The sequence below is a fragment of the Octopus sinensis genome, unplaced genomic scaffold (genome assembly GCF_006345805.1).
Source record: "Octopus sinensis unplaced genomic scaffold, ASM634580v1 Contig20272_ERROPOS143559+, whole genome shotgun sequence".
Taxonomy (NCBI): domain Eukaryota; kingdom Metazoa; phylum Mollusca; class Cephalopoda; order Octopoda; family Octopodidae; genus Octopus; species Octopus sinensis.
In genome coordinates, this window is record NW_021837023.1 from 17,501 (window position 1) to 32,500 (window position 15,000).

General features: G+C 39.8%; 1 protein-coding gene across 2 annotated transcripts in view; it reads right to left on the reverse strand.

Annotated features, from left to right (window-relative positions):
- LOC115232263 (chitin synthase chs-2-like) overlaps positions 1-15,000 on the reverse strand; it is a 44,388-nt gene that overhangs the window by 6,055 nt on the left and 23,333 nt on the right. For both annotated transcript variants that reach the window (XM_036500314.1, XM_029802096.2), the window contains exons 12-19: positions 13,721-13,802; positions 11,290-11,453; positions 10,100-10,170; positions 7,496-7,666; positions 6,020-6,170; positions 4,863-4,916; positions 3,126-3,281; positions 1,357-1,482 (exon numbers count right to left, since the gene is read on the reverse strand). In XM_036500314.1, the coding sequence (XP_036356207.1) occupies positions 1,357-1,482; positions 3,126-3,281; positions 4,863-4,916; positions 6,020-6,170; positions 7,496-7,666; positions 10,100-10,170; positions 11,290-11,453; positions 13,721-13,802 (975 nt within the window). The remainder of the gene's footprint in view (positions 1-1,356; positions 1,483-3,125; positions 3,282-4,862; positions 4,917-6,019; positions 6,171-7,495; positions 7,667-10,099; positions 10,171-11,289; positions 11,454-13,720; positions 13,803-15,000) is intronic.

The window sequence follows — 15,000 nt, forward strand, 5'->3', positions numbered from 1 at the left end:
ACTTATTCTTTGTAAGCCCAGTACTTATTCTATCGGTCTCTTTTACTTGTTTCAGTCATTTGACTGTGGCCATGCTGGAGCACCGCCTTTAGTCGAGCAAATTGACCCCAGGACTTATTCTTTGTAAGCCCAGTACTTATTCATCAGGTCTCTTTTACTACTTGTTTCAGTCATTTGACTGCGGCCATGCTGGAGCACCGCCTTTAGTCGAGCAAATTGACCCGCAGGACTTATGCTTTGTAAGCCCAGTCTTATTCTACCGGTTCTCTTTACTTGTTTCAGTCATTTGACTGCGCCATGCTGGAGCACCGCCTTTAGTCGAGCAAATCGACCCCAGGACTTATTCTTTGTAAGCCCAGTACTTTTCTATCGGTTCTTTACTTGTTCACATTTGACTGCGGCCATGCTGGGCACCGCTTTTATCGAGCAATTGACACCAGGACTTATTCTTTGTAAGCCCAGTACTTATTCTATCGGTCTCTTTTGCCGACTGCTAATTACAGAGACGTAAACCACCCAACATCGGTTGGTCAACGATTTGGGGAGGTTGCGGCAGACCCAGACACACAAATATACACTCACACATAATATACATATACTATATACAACAGGCTTCTTTCAGTTTCCATCTATAAATCTACTCACAAGGTTTGGTCTGCTCGAGATATGTAGAAGACATATTTTATATGTATATATATATATATGTGTATATATATATGTATATGTCATCAGACAAAAGTCTGGCGGGAGGGATGTTATCATAGAATATGCACGCAGCAAGTTTAGATGGGCTGGACACGCCGCCTGGCTCATCGATAATTGGTCGATTTGCGCAGTTATCGAGTGGTACCCGCGTGAGCAGAAATGACCACTTGGAAGGCCTGGAAGGCCTCCACGACGGTGGAGTTACGGTTTTAGGAGGACGATTGGGACCACATGGATGAGGAAGGCACAATCCAGAGAGGAGTGGACAGTGTGTTGTGACCAGTGGTGTCAAATGGACGCCCGACAGTCAAGGTGATATGTATATATATGTATATGTGTGCGCATGTATACATCCACACACACTGTGCGTGCGTGTGTGCCGCTGCATGTGTGCATGAGATTGGTATAAATCAAGACGCGAGCTGCAGAAACGTTAGCAGCCGGGCGAATGCTGTGGTATTTCGTCTGCCGTTACGTTGTGTGTTCTAATTCCGGAGGACTACTTTGCCTTTCATCCTTTTGGGGGTCATAAATTATACCAGTTGGGGTCGATTTAATCGACTTAATACCTATGTCTGGTCCTTGTTGCCCCCTCTGTGTTTAACCCCTTGGGGTAATAAAAAAATAGGTATAATCAAAGGTAAGGTTAACCCAGTGGATTTGAACTGTAAACAGCAAGATTGGCCTGTGTTGCCATTGTAGCCAGAAGGACAAGCCAGATGGTGTTGCTGACCGCAATCACTAGTGTCCAGTTGTTCCTCAGTTCTCCTAGTTTACCTGAAATGACAGTGAAATAGAAGAATATTTACCTGGAAGTAGAAATGACTGACAACATTATGCAGGATTACTCTTATGTTGTGCCTTTGATAAAAATCGTAATCTATCAACATCAATGGAATTTGTAGCTGTGATACCAGTGCCGGTGGCACGTAAGAGAACCATCCGAATGTGGCCGTAGTAAGCGCATCCCTGACTGGCTTCCGTGCCGGTGGCACGTAAAAAGCACTATCCGATCGTGGCTGTTTGCCAGCCTCGTCGGCACCTGTGTTCAGACTTGCTCACTTTCCATCAACATGGTAATGCTCACAAACACATCTTTATGAAAAGCATGATGCACATGCATCAGAGGCCCAACCATGACACTCCATGCAATGAACAATTTTCATCATAGCAATGTTATAATTTGTTGACTCGCAAGATCTGTAGATCTTGATGAGGACATCCTACAGACCCTCGTGGATAAAAACCCCATTGTAACTATTGAGGAACTAGCAGAGATGCTTGGATTTGCCTTCATCAGTGGAATATACTCAGAAAACATAAATACAATATATTATATTTATATAAATTTATATATTATATATATAATTATATTCTATAAATTTTATATATATATATCTAATATATATATATATAAATTTTAATCATGTCAAAGGAAATGGAATTTAATTAAAATTAAAATATTCAATCAAAATTTACATTTCCATGGTCTAACGTTGCATAAAAAATTAGTCAAGAAGACTATTGAGTCATAACATATAGTGGATATTTATACACATAAGAGAATCCATTGTAGGGATTCAACATGGCTAGAAAGAACAGCTAGGTGGTCTGTAAACCACATACAATAAGGATAAAATTTGGAAATGAAAAACATTTACCACCAGATGGTAAATGTTTTTCATTTCCACTTTATTCCTGTCGAATTTTATCCGTTATTTTTGTGGTTACAGAACCTAGAAGTTCTTCTGGCAGTTTGAATTCCCTATAAGTGGATTCCTTATGTGTTTTGTATATAAATTTTTATATATATACATTTATATAAATTTATATAAATTTATATATATATAATCGTGACGCTATTTGGCCATTTGAATTGGCTAACCCCTAAGGGTGGATGTTACTGTAGTTTGTAGCCCCAGGAAGATATCTCCTCCAGCTGGCTATATACACACTGGCAAATATGCGTCACGATTTGTTACTGCTACTGTTTATAACTCGCTCTGAGATTTATCACTGAGATTTATCATTATATATATATATATATATATATATATATATATACACACACACACACACACACACACACACACATATACTTATGTCAGAGCAGTAGATTCTGCATGGTATACTACAATGTCAGCTATTGTCCACCCCTAACAGACACCCTGTCACACTCGAGCATACTTAACCCTTTAGCATTTAAACCGGCCATATCCGGCCAAAAGTATTCTACCTGTTTTATGTTCAAATTGGCCAGATCTGGTCTCTCACACCAACCCTACAATATCGTTTTAAAAATCAACAGCTTCCTCATCAAAATCTCAAAGCTACAAGATAATGCCTGATTAGTTCAAAACAATGTGGATAAAAAAGCATTAATTTTGGTAGAATAATGCGAACACTAAAGGGTTAAATACCTTTCAGTTCGTCCTCTCTACTGAAAGCTGATGATGGATCCAGACACTCATGGACAAGTTCCTTCCAAAAGTCATCCTCTACTGGATTCTCCTCTTCCAGATTAACCATGCGAGTCATGGAGAGGTCGCGCTTGATTTGCATCTTCGTCCGTTCAGCTGTTTCGTTCATCAATTTTGATAAACGTTTGAAAATATAACAGGAAAAGAAAAAAAAAATGAATAAATTTTTATTGTTTTATTTTCAATATTTTATTATTTTATTTCAATATAGGCGCAGGAGTGGCTGTGTGGTAAGTAGCTTGCTTACCAACCACATGGTTCCGGGTTCAGTCCCACTGTGTGCATCTTGGGCAAGTGTCTTCTGCTATAGCCCCGGGCCAACAATGCATTGTAGTGGATTTGGTAGACGGAAACTGAAAGAAGCCCGTCGTATATATGTATATATATATGTATATATATATGTATGTGTGTCTGTATTTGTGTCCCAAGCATTGCTTGACAATTGATGCTGGTGTGTTTACGTCCCCGTTACTTAGTGGTTTGGCAAAAGAGACCGATAGAATAAGTACTGGGCTTACAAAAGAATAAGTCCCGGGGTCGAGTTGCTCGATTAAAGGCGGTGCTCCAGCATGGCCGCAGTCAAATGACTGAAACAAGTAAAAGAGAGAAAAGAGAGAATTTACTTAATTTGTTAATGTCTCATATAGTCTCGGGAGGGTCATTGTGCCAACAACAAACACATGCACTGGTTCTATTTCACTTCTTTATTATTAGTCACTTTCTTTTATTTGTTTATTTGTTTCAGTCATTAGACTGTGGCCATGCTGGGGCACCGCCTTGAAGATCTTTTAATTGAGTGAATTGACCCTAGTACATATTTTATTAGTGTCTTTGCCAAATTGCTAAGTTACAGGGACGTAAACACACCAACACCAGTTGTCAAGCGGTGGGGGGGGGAAAGACACTCCACAGAGAATGTGGTGTGTGTTGTGTGATTCAATATGCATGTGTGTGGTGTGTGTGTGTGATTCAATATGCATGTGTGTGTGGTGGTGTGTGTTTGTGATTCACATATGCATGTGTGTGTGTGGGTGTGTGTGTGTGATTCATGATATGCTGTGTTTATGTGTGTGTGTGTGTGATTCAATATCATGTGTGGGTGTTGTGGTGTGTGTGTTGATTCAATATGCATGTGTGTGTGTGGTGTGATTCAATATGCATTGTTGTGGTGTGTGTGTTTGTTTGTTCATTCAATATGCAAAAAAATGTGTGTATGTGGGTGTGTGTTGTGTGTGTGATTCAATATGCATGTGTGTGTGTGTGTATGTGATTCAATATGCATGTGTGTGTGTGTGTGATTCAATATGCATGTGTGTGTGTGTGTGTGTGTGATTCAATATGCATGTGTGTATGTGTGTGTGTGTGTGTGTGATTCAATATGCATGTGTGTATGTGTGTGTGTGTGTATTCAATATGCATGTGTGTGTGTGTGTGTGTGATTCAATATGCATGTGTGTGTGTGTGTGTGTGTGATTCAATATGCATGTGTGTATGTGATTCAATATGCATGTGTGTGTGTGTGTGTGTGTGTGTGATTCAATATGCATGTGTGTATGTGTGTGTGTGTGTGTGATTCAATATGCATGTGTGTATGTGTGTGTGTGAGAAAGAGAGAACCTATGTACAAATATGTATGTGTGTATGTATGAGAACAAGAACAGAAAAATATTGTCATACCCTCAGTTGGGTCCAGGAGTTTCTTGATGGCCAGCTGTAACCTCTTTATGTGTCCTGTATAGAGAAATGGTAGTAATAATAGTAGTTGTGGTGGTGGTGGTTGTTGGTGAGTATTATAGTGAGGGCATTGGGTAATGTTCATCTTTACCGAACACACATATACACAACACACATACACACATACAGGCGGTGAGCTGGCAGAAACGTTAGCCCACCGGGCGAAATGCTTAGTGCTATTTCGTCTGCCATTACGTTTCTGAGTTCAAATTCCGCCGAGGTTGACTTTGTCTTTCATCCTTTCAGGGTCGATTAAATAAGTACCAGTTACGCACTGGGTCTGATATAATCGACTTAATCTGTTTGTCTGTCCTTGTTTGTCCCATCTGTGTTTAGCCCCTTGTGGGTAGTAAAGAAATAGGTATTTCGTCTGCCGTTACATTTTGAGTTCAAATTCCGCCGTGTTTGACTTTGCCCTTCATCCTTTCGGGGTCGATTAAATAAGTACCAGTTATACACTGGGGTTGATGTAATCGACTTAATGTCCTTGTTTGTCCCCTCTGTGTTTAGCCCTTGTGGGTAATAAAGACAGGCAGACAGATAGATAGATAGATAGATAGATAGATAGATAGATAGATAGATAGATAGATAGATAGATAGATAGACAGATAAATAGATAGAGAGAGATAGTCAGATTGATGGATGGATGGATGGATGGATGGATAGATAAATAGATATATATATATAGATAGAAAGATAGATAGATAGAAGACAGACAACAGATAAATAGATAGAGAGAGATAGTCAGATTGATGGATATATAGATGAATAGATAGACAGATAGATAGCTAGCTAGCTAGATAGATAGATAGATAGACAGTTAGATAGATAATTAGATAGGTAGACAGTTAGATAGGTAGATAGATAGATAAATAGAAGACAAACAGTCAAACAAATAGGTGTGAATGCTTAAGAGCAAAATGCAACATTCTGACATAGAACTGAATCCACAATGAAGGGCTCAGTTGCCCAAACACTCAACTGCGTCCGTTTCCATTGCTTTGATCAAGTATCAAGCATCATCATGAACAACAACAACAACAACAATTACTACTACAACAACAGCAACAACAACAGCAACAAGAACAAGACCACCACACCTTTTTTGATAATCTTCAGTTCTCTTTTGATGTCAAACGTACTCATGGTCTTCAGTACAGCCATGTCTCTGCGGAAAATGATGCAGTTCCGTTTGAAGTTCTCCTGGTACATCGATAAACCAATATTCTGTAGCCATATCAGGGCTGATTCCTATGTCGAAGTATAAGAGGAAACACCAAAAGTAGATGAGGAATAATTAGATAGTTGTTTTTTAATTATAAATCTCTGAACGAGGTATAAACAGTAACTGCACGACAATGTGAGGTATATTTGCCATCTGAATATGGCTAACCACTAAAGGTGGGTGTTACTGTAGCTTGTAGCCCCAGGAGAACATCGTCTCCAGCTGGCTTTAGGCACACTTTCTGTGCCCTTATGGTATTTGCAAAGGGAGGTCATCCTTCCCTCGTCAACCTAAGTGATACGCACAGACTGCAGTTTCTAGGTATTGACCCGGCATCAGCGTACGACAATCATCGGTTTTCGATGAAGGGAGTCCCAATGCAAATCCTTATATCCTTTTTCCAGTGACTTTTCGTCACTGTGAATTCCATCTTATTTCTCTCATAGATTTTACATTTAAACAATTGCAGCGTGGAAGGTGTTTGTAAGCCATTTAAGAAACACACAAAAGCCGTTCGATTCACTTCAGCATTTAAGTTTAATTTGTCAAAATATTTTCGCCGCTTTAAGACCGCGACCTGTTCACTGACAAAAATCCGTGCTGCATCTGAGAAAGTAACAGTTAGTTTGTTATATATATATGTACGTATGTATGTGTGTATATATGTATGCACGCATGTATGTGTGTGTGTATGTATGTATGTACGTATGCCTGTGTGTATGTATGTATGTATGTACATATGTATGCACGCATGTATGCATGCATGCATGTATGTATGTGCGTACATATGCATGTGTGTATGTATGTGTGTGCATGCATATACACACATACATGCATACATGCGTGCATACATATATACACACATACATACGTACATATATATAACAAACTAACTGTTACTTTCTCAGATGCAGCACGGATTTTTGTCAGTGAACAGGTCGCAGTCTTAAAGCGGCGAAAATATTTTGACAAATTAAACTTAAATGCTGAAGTGAATCGAACGGCTTTTGTGTGTTTCTTAAATGGCTTACAACACCTTCCATGCTGCAATTGTATATATATATATATATATATATATATATATATATATAAACCTTATTCAGCATGGATTTTTGTCAGTGAACAGGTCGCGGTCTGAAAGCGCCGAAAATATTTTGACAAATTAAACTTAAATGTTGAAGTGAATCGAACGGCTTTTGTGTGTTTCTTAAATGGCTTACAAACACCTTCTAAGCTGCAATTGTTTTCGTTCCAGCACACGATCTCAGATCAAGTCACTTGCTATGCAAGTACACCTCCGTAATTTTACATTTACTTTTAACTATAATGGTTTGTGAAAGGTTGTACATACCGGTACTTCAGTGTCTGGTTCAAAATCTGGTAACAGCTTTATCATGTCCATCAAATACTGCCGGTGACCCTTCGACTTGATCCCAATGTCCACCAGTTCCTTTTCATGCATGCCACTTATCAATCGTGTGTCATCATAGCCATTCCGCATGAAATACTTGGAATAGAGATCCTAGCAAAACACATACAAACATATATATATATATTTGTAAATACACACACACACGCACACACATATATGTATGTATATATATAGAGAGATATATATACACATACATATACATATATATATATACACACATACATACATACATACATACATACACATACACATACATACATAAATACATACATACATACATACATATACATACATACATACACACATACATACATACAAACACATACATACATACATACACACATGCATACACACACACATACATATATACATACATACAAACACACATACATACATACATACATACATACATACATACACACACACATATATACATACACACACATACACACATACATACATACATACATACATACATACATACATATATATATACAGAGTGCAATGGGAAAATTGTTGAACAAATTGACCCCAGTCCAGGACTTACTTTTTAAAATCCAGTACTTATTCTATCAGTATCCTTGGTCAAGTGATGGCAGGGGACAAACACAAAGACACAGACACGCTCACACACACATACACATACACACATATACACTCACACACATGCGCATGCACACACACACACATGCACACATACATCCCACTGCGTGGCACCTTGGGCAAGTGTCTTCTACTATAACCTCGGGCTGACCAAAACCTTGTGAGTGGATTTGGTAGACGGAAACTGAAAGAAGCCCGTCGTATATATGTATATATATGTGTGCGTATGTTTGTGTTTGTCCCCCTAGCATTGCTTGACAACCGATGCTGGTGTGTTTACGTCCCCATCACTTAGCAGTTCGGCAAAAGAGATCGATAGAATAAGTACTGGGCTTACAAAGAATAAGTCCCGGGGTCGATTTGCTCCAGCATGGCCGCAGTCAAATGACTGAAACAAGTACAAGAATACACATGCACACACATACACACATGCATGCATGCATACACACATATGCACACACAAACACACACATATACACACATACACACACACATGATGGGCTTGTTTCAGTTTCCATCTACCGAATCCATCCACATGACTTTGGCCTGCCCGGGGCTATAGAAGAAAATATTCACCCAAACTGCCCTGTAGTGGGACTGAACTTGGAACCATGTGATTGGGAAGCAAGCTTCTTACTACAGCCACGTCTATATCCAACATGAGATCCTTTAACTAATGCCCTAAATTTAGTCCCTAAAAATTTTAGAAGGATAATCAGAATCCCTTCATCATCATCATCATCATCGGTTAACGTCCGTTTTCCGTGCTAGCATGGGTTGGACGGTTCGACCGGGGATCTGGGAAGCCAGAAGGCTGCACCAGGCTCCGGTCTTATCTGGCAGTGTTTCTACAGCTGGATGCCCTTCCTAACGCCAACCACTCCGTGAGTGTAGTGGGTGCTTTTTACGTGCCACCTGCACTGGAGCCAGGCGAGGCTGGCATCGGCCACGGTCGGATTGGTGCATTTTACGTGCCACCTGCAATGAAGCCAGTCGAGGCAGCACTGGCTTCGGCCACGATTCGGATGGTGCTTTTTACGTGCCACCGACACATTTATATATTTTAGTGTTTCAGAAAGTTTGACATAGTTGCAGGCATGGCTGTGTGGTTAAGAAGTTCATTTCACGACAATGTGGTTTCAGGTTCAGTCCCACCGTGTGACACCTTGGGCAAATATTTTCTACTGAAGTACCCAAGATGACCAATGCCTTGTGAGTGAATCTGGGAGATGGAAATGGAAACAGCATGGAAATTCGTTTCACACACACAAATCCACATACATGTACATGCATATACACACAACCACACACACAAACACATACAAACCCCAATATATACACACGCACAAGCGCGCATGCACACACGTACACACATGCACACAGGCACACACACATACACACATATGCACACACACACAAAAACACTTACAAACCCCAATATATACACACGCACAAGCGCTCATGCACACACACACACACACACATATGGAAGCACTCCGTCGGTTATGACGACGAGGGTTCCGGTTGATCCGAATCAACGGAACAGCCTGCTCGTGAAATTAACGTGTAAGTGGCTGACGTAGTTCTCGGGGATATTCAGCGTGACACAGAGAGTGACAAGGCCGGCCCTTTGAAATACAGGTACAACAGAAACAGGAAGTAAGAGTGAGAGAAAGTTGTGGTGAAAGAGTACAGCAGGGATCACCACCAGCCCCTGCCGGAGCCTCGTGGAGCTTTTAGGTGTTTTCGCTCAATAAACACTCACAATGCCCGGTCTGGGAATCGAAACCGCGATCGTATGACCGCGAGTCTGCTGCCCTAACCACTGGGCCATTGCGCCTCCAGACACACATATACACACACACTCACACACATGCCTCTAGCTAAACAACAACAAGAACAGTAACAGCAGGCACCTACCTTAAAGCTGTCTGGTAACCATTCCTGCACTGGTATGACTTTTACACCATATTCAACAGGAAGAAGTTGACCTGTAAATGCATTATTGGATACAAATATATTTACATAGAAGGTCATTGATTTGCGTTGGACAAAAGGTCATTGATTTGCGTTGGACAAAAGGTCATTGATTTGCGTTGGACAAAAGGTCATTGATTTGCGTTGGACAAAACACATCGCTAAAATTGTCAAGAAGGCTGAGGGTGTCTTGGCATCACTCACCAAATCCTTTGTGAGCCGCTCTCCGGCTATCTATCTGTGGCTTTATATAGCTATGGTAAGACCTCACCTGGAATTTGCATCACCGGTCTGGAACCCCTATCTTGCCCAGATATCAATCGTCTGGAAGCTGTTCAGTGACGTGCAACCAAAAGAATACCCTCCATCAGGCATTTGCCATATCCTGAATGCCTTATTTCCCTGGGCATGGACACATTGAAACTCCGACGTCTGGCAGCTGACTTGGCAGACACCCATAAAATTATCAACCATCGTACAAACAATAACTCTGAGCACCTTTTCAAACTCCACCCATCTAACACCTGTGGACATATTTACAAAGTCAGAAAACAGCACAGCTCCCATGACTTCAGGAAGCATTTTTTCACACTGAGAGTTGCTGAAGCATGGAACAAACTGCCGGCATCAGTTGTTAGTTGTTGGAGCACTGCATCCTTCAAAAATTCCATGCTTTCTGAGATTCGCCAACACTACACCTGATTTTCTCCCCTCCATATACACGCAAGCATGTATCTGACTCATACATTGTTCGCTTTCCAGACATTTTTACATTACTGCATGTACTTTATATGCACTTTCTGACAAGTTGTGGTGCACCTGAGCACTGTATACAATAATTTCATTATTATATTATATTTTGCAAAAATGGGGTTACAGGCTCCATCCTGTAACCCCCATTTCATAGCGTGGCATATGAAGCTAGATTTTTATACTATAGGCACGAAGTAGACCAATAACTTGTGAGCAGGACCATAGCTGGAGACGATGTCTCTTGGGGCTAAATTACAGCAACATTCATCCTAAACCAGGACTGCCATGTTATGTTGGCAAACAATCTTTACTGCAAGAACAACAATATTATAATGTTTTTTATTTACAATACAAGTGTAAAAATAAAAGCTATGGCTTACCATCAACCGCATCATGTTTCGTGTCTCCATCCATGGTGATACTAACTTCGATCTCTGAGGTGCTTAGTATGTCCTCACCACCTGGTTTTAGCAAAGTTGGTGTATGAGGGGGCTGGATGATGGACCCACTGCCCGACTTGTTCTCTCCTGACCTACAACAGGGACTGCACCAGTGGGAAAGGTTTCAGGTGATAGCAGCAGGTGGTGGTGGAGATAGTGGTGCAGGTGAATGCCGTGGTGGTGGAGACAGAATGGAGAACAGAAATACAACGTAAACTTAATGCATTTCTATGTTAAGTGCATATTTACATACATTCGCACAAACATATACGTATACATGCATCAAAAGATACAAATATACATATACAATTACATACAAATCCATACACACACACAGACACATGCACACACACACACATGTATATACACACAAGTAAGCAGATAAATGTAAAATAAGATGGGAAAATAGTACTCAAATACCAAAGGTACTGTAATGTTTTGTTTTTATTAAAGCTGAAAATAGTCTTCACAAACTGTTACTCGAAACAGCTGTCAGCTACAATGTAAATGTATTTCTATTTCTATTTCTATGTCTTGTTATATTTGTACTATATTAATGTAGAATATCATTGCTGTTGTGTAGTGGTTTAATAAAGTATTGATTGGGTATTATCTGATGGTTGATGATTGATTTAGATATATTTCTCCATTTTCTCATTTTGTATTATTAATTTACGGTAAAAATAATTTTACCTTTGCCCACATAATACAGTAGATGAATTAATTGCATCGCAATTTTTAACATTTATGTATTAGCTTTGTTGGGTATTTCTCTAGCAGTATATTGGATATATGTTATCCCATGGAGGTTGAATTTACAACCCCTATCTCATTTTATATATATATATATTATATATATATATATATATATATATATATATATATATTATATATATATATATATATATATATATGTATGTATGTATGTATGTATATATATGTATATATATATATATTATATATATATATATACATATAAGTATAGATGGGCTGGGCATGTCGCCTGGCTCACCGATAATCGGTGGACCCACGCAGTTGTCGAGTGGTACCCGTGCGAGCAGAAAAGACCACCCGGAAGACCTCCATGACGGTGGAGTTACGATTTCAGGAGGACGATTGGGATCACGTGGATGAGAAAGGCGCGATCCAGAGAGGAGTGGACAGCGTGCTGTGACCAGCGGTGTCAAATGGACACCTGACAGACTGGTCGGTCAAAGTGATATATTTACATATATACTAGCTTGTGCATATAATATACAAACTTATGTGGATGGATAGATGATGGATAGTCAGATAGATGGACAGTCTGACAAACAGACAGATTGATAGCAACCTATTGAAATAGCTAGATAGACAGGTAGACAGATAAGGCAGATAGTCTGATTGCAAGCTAGCTAGATAGCTAGATAGACAGACAGATTGCTAGCTAGCTAGCTGGATGGATGGACGGACAGACAAACGGATTAATACACAGACTGACAAATTAACTAGAGATAGTGCAAAATAAGTTTAAATTGCACAACAAATCACCAGTATTTAGAATTGTGTATATATTCTTGTATATCCGGAGGAGAAGGATTTATATTTGAGTCGGATTATCATTTGGTGAGAATCTGTAGTTGGGTATATTCGAAACAAAACTGGAGACATTTTTTATAAAAGATTTAGTTACACAAATATTTTATAAATAATTTTTTGTTTTGTTCCTTATATATATATATATATATATATATATATATATATATATATAAATATCATCATCATCATCATCATTTAGCGTCCGCTTTCCATGCTAGCATGGGTTGGATGGTTTAACTGGGGTCTGGGAAGCCAGAAGGCTGCACCAGGCCCAGTCTGATCTGGCAATGATTCTATGGCTGGATGCCCTTCCTATATATACATATATATATACAAACACACACACACACACACACACACATATATATATATATATATATAACAACACAGGAAGATGAAAATTTATTTGGTATTATTTATTCACCATTACACATGTTTCATTTGCTAATAGGAATCAGAGTTTTCCTGCTCAACATGTAAACCTTTCTAATTACTATTAACAAATGAACCATGTGTAATTGTAAATAAATAATACCAAATAATCTTCCAGCTTCCTGTTTTGTTCTATATATTTATTTCATCATCATCATCATCATCGTTTAACGTCCGAGTAACAAATGACTGAAACAACCAAAAAAAGAAAATTATAAAATTATAAAAGAATAAATGAAAACCAACAAGAGCAGGGAGAGGAAAAGATGGCCCCGAGTGAAGGACAATGGAGAAAAGTTGCGAAAGGCCTATGCCCTGGAAAGAAGGAAGGGTTTACTATAAATCCTTAATATTTACTCACAAAATGGACTTCAACATGTTGAAACATGATTTCAGGAATGCTGTTTCTTTGCCTGCTGACGCTGAACTGTCCTCTCTTGTTCCTGAAAGTAATATTGTATGTAGGAGTAAGGGTTAGGATGTCTGTAGTGATGCAGGAGGGAATCTTAATTCTAACCCTTTTCTTATCACCTACTTGCAAATAAATGTGTTAACATGTGACAGTATTGACCGAGGTAACCATGGTCTTTTCCGTAGGCTTTTCTTTTCCCCTTTACACTTTACATCATGACATTTCTGTGATACATGATCCCTATTGATCGTTTTTTTTTTCCCTCTCTCTCTTTATGATCCCTTTTGATCAAAAACCTACCCCCTTTTTATTTTTTTTTCTCCCCAAAAAGAAAAGCTCTGCTTTGTAATTTGTCCCTCTCTGTGTTCAGTCCTGTGTGGCTAATAAAGCCATTGCCAGCCTCGTCCGGTCTCTGTGCCGGTGGCACGTAAAAAGCACCATCCGATCGTGGCCGTTTGCCAGCCCTGTCAGGCACCTGTGCCGGTGGCACGTAAAAGGCACCATCCAATCATGGCCGTTTGCCAGCCCCGTCTGGCACCTGTGCCGGTGGCACGTAAAAAGCACCCACTACACTCACGGAGTGGTTGGCGTTAGGAAGGGCATCCAGTCGTAGAAACACTGCCAGATCAGACTGGGCCTGGTGCAGCCTTCCGGCTTCCCAGACCCCAGTTGAACCGTCCAACCCATGCTAGTATGGAAAGCGGACGCTAAACGATGATGATGATGATGATGATGATTTCTGTTGAAATAGAATACTTTTGTTTCAGTTAATTTCAAAAATAATGAAAATTTTTGTATCTTATATGAACCCTCAGGGTCCATGCACATCTATGGACAGCTGATTCTGCAGTGTGTTGAAGCCATTCCTAGTTCCAATGACAAACACCAAAGATCATCTAGAATTGAACTCATCATGAATTATACCCCCATAAATCCTGTCACATGATACTGGTATTGGCCATGACTACAATTTTACTTGGCTTGATGTTTGTTCCTTTTCAATCCATGCCTGGCTCATAAGGGCCAGTTTCCCAGTTTCCTTGGTGTATAAGTTCCCCACCTGGACAGGACGCCAGTCCATCGCAGGTGAGCTGCAAGATGCAGGAGGAAAGAGTGAGAGAAAGTTGTGGCGAAAGGGTCAGCAGAAGTTCGCCATTACCTTCTGCCGGAGTCGCATGGAGCTTAGGTGTTTCGCTCATAAACACACACATCGCCCGGTCTGAGATTCG